The following is a 7,194-nucleotide window of genomic DNA, read 5'->3' as shown; positions in this document are numbered from 1 at the left end:
TAAAATGAAACGGAGGGAGTAATATTAAAAATAAAATGAGATCGGATAATTAATTTTATTTTAAAATTTTAAAATAATAAATATTTTTAAAAAAATTGATAAATAATTTAAGATAGGGAACAATATTATTTTTTCACATTGATGTGAAATCGTTTAGTGACTAGACTACCTAAATACGTAGCTATCTACTTCCATGCTTCATAAATGGGACTACTAAAACGGCTGAAAACTTGCCTACCTTTACATACAATTTAATCAAAGTAGTTACTGGAAAACCAGGGCGTCGATCTCCGAGTTTACGTTAATTCATGCTTTTTTTTTGAAATTATATTAAGTAATGTTATATTTTTACTAATGTAGATGTGTGAATCCATATTGAGTTTACGTTAATTCATGCTCTTCTTTTAAAATTATATTAAGTAATGTTATATTTTTACTAAATATAAATGTGTGAATCCATATTGAATTAATTTGATAATGATTGAATGTAACTCTAATACCTAAAAAAATAATATCTTATTGTTTATGCAAACAATTATTTAATTCGAACTAACTATAAAAGCAAAAAAATTACTGGATCACTATCTTCTTAAACTGATGAAGACAAGTACCAAAATTTTCACTTAAAAGAATTTCAAAATAGGAAGAAATAAACGCGCGATGAAGCCAGGAAGATTCAACATTTGTTGTATATTCAAGATATCTTAACCTTGAATATACGATATTTTAACCTTGAATATACAAAAATAATTTTCACTAGAAGTTCGAACAACATCCAAGATATCTTAACCTTGAACATACGATATTTTAATCTTGAATATACAATATAATTTTCACTAGAAGTTCGAACAACATCCGTGATATGTTCAAGAACGTAATTTTTCACCAAAAAAGTTAGAATAACATCCGTTGTATGTTTTTTCACGAAAGAAGTTCAAACAACATTTGTTATATGTTCAAAATATAATTTTTCGCCAAAGAAGTTCAAATGAACCCTCTTGCTAGCAAAGAGGGATTCAAATACTGATTTTGCCTGTTAAGTTCACTTCTTGCTGATACATGGAAGGGTGCAAAATGCAAAGAACCCTCTCAAAAGAAAAGACTAAAATTGTCAAAATTTCTTTTAAGATTGATGTTATGTTTAGTCACAACACACTAGGCAAGGGAAAAAAACAAACTTATGCAGTTCAGAACACAAAAACAAAGAAACTACAGAGTTGCTCTCTATATAGCAGGACCTAAAACACAACATAAAACAGAAACAACTGTATCTACATCTCACCAGAAATCATCCCCCCAGCAAAAGGAACAATAACAATGAATTGCAAAGACTCTAAAAAGAGATTTGAACACACTATCTATAATAGAAGATTCCCTCCTATTTGCTGGAGAGAGAAAGCAAACAACCTTGTTTCTGCAACTTAGAGCTGCACCTCTCTGTCATATATCCAGCTAAATGGCATGATTGGTCCTTGTTTTGCCCTCACTTGAGCTCTCTCTTCCAGTCTTCTGATTCTTGCTGTCAACCCGCATAGGTATTCCTGAGCTTTCCTTCCTTCTCCTGATAATCCAGTAAGACCAGACACTTTCCATCGACCAACAAGGAACTCCAGTATATCTGCATAGTCACTAGCAGTGTAGACGCCGAGACGTTGAGCAACTGCTGAGAAGTGATCAAACAGGTTATCGTCACGACCATCGTACATCAAGTGTGCTGGCATTGCTATCTTTTTCCTCATCATATCAGCAAATGCTAGCACAGTGCCATCAGGGTCGATCTCGAAAAGCTTTTCAACAATCTTGGTATAGGCTGTCTCATGACGCTTCTCGTCTGCAGCAATCGTGCCACAGATTTGAGCCAGCTTGATGTCTCCATGCTCCTTAGCAAATCTAGCTGTGTTCCCATGGGAGATAAAAGTTGCTCTTTCCTGGAATGAGGTGTAAATATATCCTAGGTATGGACTGTTTTCTGTCCTAGGATCCTGAAACATTTTGGACGAAATTGAAATATTCGATACAGTATGGCATTAATCGGTAAGAAATCACTTCAAATATCTATTCTGCCATAAAATGAACATAGTATGTTCGAAAAAACAAAAGAAAATATAGCCTGTTCAGATTCTCTTGAGACATGAGTTATTTTCTTTGTTTCGTGTGGAGGGGAGGAAAAAGGGGGTTGTAAACCAAAAGACGGAACATGCAAATTTTGAAAAGGCTTAGAGGTGAGAAAATTCAAGTCCATAAGGTTAAGAGAACTACATAGCCACTGGTTATATAGTGAAGTTGCACGTCTTCACTAAGTTATAAACAGCAAACCGACTCTATTTATTTGATAGTCTCAACATGTATAAGATAATTGTAAAGGAAAATTCTAACTAAATGTGTAAATATGCAATAACTCACCATTCCAGATCCAATCAAGTATTGAATTGTTTTCTCAATTGCTCTCATGTCAACTCGTCCGGAAAGGTAAAGATACTTGTTGAGGAGATCACCATGCCTGTTCTCTTCGGCAGTCCAAGCTCTTGTCCAAATGGCCCAAGAAGTAGGGCTTGCGCCAGTTTCATCACGAACACCATCCAAGGTATTTATCATACTCTGATATGTTGGAAGGGCTTCTTCAGTGATCATATCCCCAACGAGAACAACAAGATAATCATCTGGAAGCTCCTTAGCCCTCTCCCTCAATTCCTTGACTTGGTCATGAAATCCATCAGACGCAGGATCGGGCAGGAAATCCTGTGGTTGCCAGCTTTTCTCCACTGGTTTCAGGAGAGTCAATAAATTTTGCTCCGCCCACCCCTCTAGAGATTTAAAAATCTCAATCTTTTGAGGCGGCATAGAGTGTGTTACTTGAACATGAACCTCACGAGGAGGAGAAAAGGGTTTCTTCAGGTTCTCAACCTCCCTGGACACAATAAAAAAGAAAACCAAATTATTAGAGAGGATGAAGCAAGAAAACTCAAACAACAAAATAATCTTGAAACTGTAAATGCAAACCAAGTACACCCCCAATACATGCAAAATTGTCTCAAGTTTGGTATCATGCTCTCCAAGACCAGAGGCATTAGCATGGCAACATATGATTTCAGCATATTAATTAATTTATGTTCTGAACAAAGGATGGCAAGATTCGGAAAGGTTCCAGCGTTTTTTTGAAAAGATTTCCTAATGATCTTATTTGCCTAATCAGTGGAGACAAGGCTTAACAATTGGATATGATTAAGTAACTCCACTAATATGCTTCAAACAGGTTCTTTTGGCAAGTATCATCATCAACTAAGGTACAGAAAATGTATCTCCAGGCTTTCCGCATATCAATTGGTCGAGCACTTGGCAAAGTAGCTGATTAAGCCACAGGCAGTCCATTTACTCATTCAACCTAACTGCTTCATTTTTCTTTGCAATCGACAAATTAGCCCTCATAGGATGCAGCTGATGAAGCCACAGGCTAGACACTGTAGATATCTTCTAGGTGATAAAGCATTACATTACAATCCAGCAAAGACTTATCCAAATATATGCTAAAAACAATTGCAGTGAAATTGATTACAAACCAAATAACATCATTAGCAGGACTTGTTAAAACTAAGCTATACATCTTATAGAAGCATGTTAAGGTCACTTCCATGGACCAATGACAAAACTACTAAGAAAAATAAATCCACACAATCAAGTTGCTAAGGGGAAGTAGTTTGAGACTCCAAACAAAAAGTAGAGCCAAGGGAAAATTAAGAAAACTTTTGCTTTATAACAACAGAATATGAAAGTATGTTGGAAAACAAGCATAGGCGTAGCCAAATCGACAACTTTGTTGCTGATTGATAACTAATGACTACCAAGTACCAATTGAGGCAAATGTTTGCATATAAAAAAGACATAAATGTCTTCATAACGGCATCATGTTCAACCAAATCTAAGGATGAAGTGCTTGCCAAGCAAGCAGAAGATTGAAAAACAAAGGTCTAAGCAAACAAACACTTGCTGGCCTAGCGGTCGATGATAATGTAGTCTGTAGGTGAAAACCATGGATCAAATCATGGCAAAGACAACAAACAGTTGGTGATTTCTTCCAACTAAAAAGAAAAAGACAAACAAACACTTCCTAGTAGCCGACACCCTGGAAATTCCTAGAACAGCTATGTAAATGGATCACTGCAAAGAAATCCTGAAATTTAAAGCTTTGCTTCAGACCAAGCCAGCTCACTGGAAAATTCACAAGAATCTCAGTCAAATATATTGATCATAAGAACCCCCATCCCCCCATGACCCCACAATTTTTTTTAATTTCAAGGAAAGTACCATGGATAGCTAAAACATAAATTTTAATGAAAAACAAAGGACATGACTCAAAGAAAATAAAATACTACTGAACTATCATATACCAATAGGAGAGAGAGAAATCTTTTATATAATCATATAGAGAACCTTAAAGAAACTCATTATTGAATCAAAAGATATAACCAGTTTGGAGCCAACTAGTCATAAAATAAGTCTAACCAACATATCTAGCCATTGAAACCAAATTCCCAACAAATTAAATTGGACAATGGAAAGACCATTTTAGAATCTGAGCTTCCTTCCACATAAAAATAAAAACAAAAATATACTAGACAAGAAAAGATCAGACTTTGTATATCTACCATTAAATTGTCTTAAAGAGTAATTGAACCATCATTGAATAAAACAGTACTCCACCACCCAACCCCCCATTTCTCTCTCTGTGTTGTCCATCTCTTCTCAATGTCAGAGCACAAAACTAGTAATAAAACCTGAATACTCAACATATAAAGGCATATAGTATAAGTACAACAGAGAACAGAAAATTTAATTAACATCCTACAAGACATTCAGGTAAATTGACAATGCCATTATTATAGAACTTCAGAACCAGCACCCAATTATCAATTCATACAAAAAAAAAATCCCAAATTAAAAAAACTCTTCATACCCCAAAAAAGAACTAATCAAATCTCCTGAGATTTACATAAAAAAAAGAACCCCACTTTCAGATAAATCACTTCACAAGACAAAAACAGAAGTAAATTAAACAAAAACCCAATTAAAAAAAACAATCTTTTTTAACAAAGATCCAACCTTTTGACAAAATAAATCAAAAGGGGCTAATGGGTTTCAAGAAGGACAACTCACAATAAACTCAAACTCACCCCCCCCCCCCCCCAAAAAAAAAAAAAAAACTTTCTTTAACCAAACAAGAACTGATAAAAAGCAGAAAAGAAAAGGAAAAAAGATACCCACTTTGTACCAGAAGTAAGACTTGCAGCCATGAAAAACTTGGGAGATCTAAGACTTAGCATAGGTGGATGAACAAAAGAAGAAGAATACTTGTGAGATTGAAAGTTAAAGGCATTTAGCTTCAAAGCCATTTTTTCAATGCTTTTTTTCTTGTTTGTGTAGTGATTTAAGCAGGATTTGTTTCCTCCACAGAAGTGAAAGCGAAGAGCAAACTTATATGAGAGAAGAAAAAAAGCCAAATGGTACCAGTTGGACTCACAAGTGTCTTTGCCCCCCCACTGTTTTTCTCATTTACCTGTGGGTAACATTAAAACATTTTTGTTTTGAGTTATAATCACAAAGTTTAAATAAAAATATGAATATTTATGACTGGTCAATTTAATGGAAAATTTTAAATGATAAATATTAGTAATGATTTTGGTTTGCATTATAAATAGTTGAAATTTATTGTGTCTGGCATTAAGATTATCATAAATATTTTAAAATTTTATTTTATAAAATATTATACACAATATTTGAGTATTAGTGTTACACATAGGTTAGGTTACAAACAGTATACAGTTTTAAAAAGAATGATTTAGTTTAAATTGGTACAGAATTTAAGAAAATAAAAAAACTTTTAAGTTTTGTCATCGTAAATAAAAATTATATCAAATATATAAAAATTGTCTTTTGAATTTGAGGCTTTAAACATGCCACGTAAAAAATTAAAACTAAAATATTACAAAAAAAAATTATCTTTTTGAACGGACTAAAAAAAGAATATTATTCTTTTTTAAATAAATGAAATATAATTATTGTCTAGAAAAGTAGAATAATATTGTAGTGGAGTAAAATATAACACAAAAGATCACTTTTGCAGAAAATTATATTGCTATGGTAAAATATTGTTACAATACGTTTGAATGTATATTCATTGTTGTTATTATTTGGCGGTATACGTAAGCAATTTATATAACATTGTTATTATTATTTGGCAATACGTAAGCAATTTTTATGTAACAGTAGGACATATATAAGTTATTTTCATAACGAGAGATATAAAAAAAAAATTCTCTTAAAAAATTTTAGCTTGATGTAGTGGTAAGTAACTTGTTTGTGTTTTTTTCTTTCTTTTTGATTAAATTGCTTTTAACTGGAAAAAAAGGGACATAAAAATAGGGATGTATTTTTGATTTTTCGATTTGATTTGGTAATATTTGATTTGAATTTTTTAACTTTTTCTTTTTTGTAAAAAGTGAAACTCAATCGGAATTAATATACATTTGATTTGATTTGATTTTTCTCTTTTTAATTTTGATTTTTTTGTTCAGTTATTCTGTTGTGTCAATAATTAATACAAGAACAAGTTATATTTTTAGTTTTTTTTTTAAATACAAAAACAAGTAATAATATTAAATCTCTTAGATGTACTTTCTAAATATAAATCATCAGTAAAACTTAAAACACAATACGTAAACGTATTCCAATTATAATTTATGGATGTTCAAACATAAAATATAAACTAAATGATATTGAAATGTGATAATAATTAACTGCAATTTAATTCTAAATACCTCAATCTTTTGACTCTAAAAATAGAAACTAAGGCAAATAATATCGAACGGAGGAAGTATATTAATTCAAAACCAAACAAAAATTTTCAAAAATCAATTCAATTTAATTTAATTTTTTAATTTAATCTAACGTAAAAGTCAAAGTGCATACTTTTGAATTAGCGTGTAAATATTGACAAAATGAAAAGAATTTTGATGTGGTCGAGGAAAGAGCAGAGAAATAGTGTTAATTTAAAGGTAGAATAAACCTTTGCCAAGTATATTCCACTTGGCATTTTTTATTGTTATTTGTATTGCATGGCATCCATTTGTTTACTTCATTTCTTTATTATTTGACAAGTTTTCAACACATGCACCCTTGCAACTTGCAACCCCCCCCCCC

General features: G+C 32.2%; 1 protein-coding gene across 1 annotated transcript; it reads right to left on the bottom strand.

The window, feature by feature from the left end:
- Positions 1-1,103: 1,103 nt before the first annotated feature.
- On the bottom strand, positions 1,104-5,468 carry LOC107023206 (stearoyl-[acyl-carrier-protein] 9-desaturase, chloroplastic). Its single transcript, XM_015223822.1, has 3 exons — positions 5,260-5,468; positions 2,404-2,908; positions 1,104-1,982 (listed from the first exon to the last, which is right to left on the bottom strand). Exons 1-3 carry the CDS (start codon positions 5,385-5,387, stop codon positions 1,422-1,424), a joined length of 1,194 nt encoding a protein of 397 aa, XP_015079308.1. The 5' UTR covers positions 5,388-5,468; the 3' UTR covers positions 1,104-1,421.
- Between the last annotated feature and the right edge of the window lie 1,726 nt (positions 5,469-7,194).

This window comes from Solanum pennellii, chromosome 6, assembly GCF_001406875.1.
Source record: "Solanum pennellii chromosome 6, SPENNV200".
NCBI classification, from domain to species: Eukaryota; Viridiplantae; Streptophyta; class Magnoliopsida; order Solanales; family Solanaceae; genus Solanum; species Solanum pennellii.
This window is presented reverse-complemented; position numbering and strand designations above follow the sequence as displayed.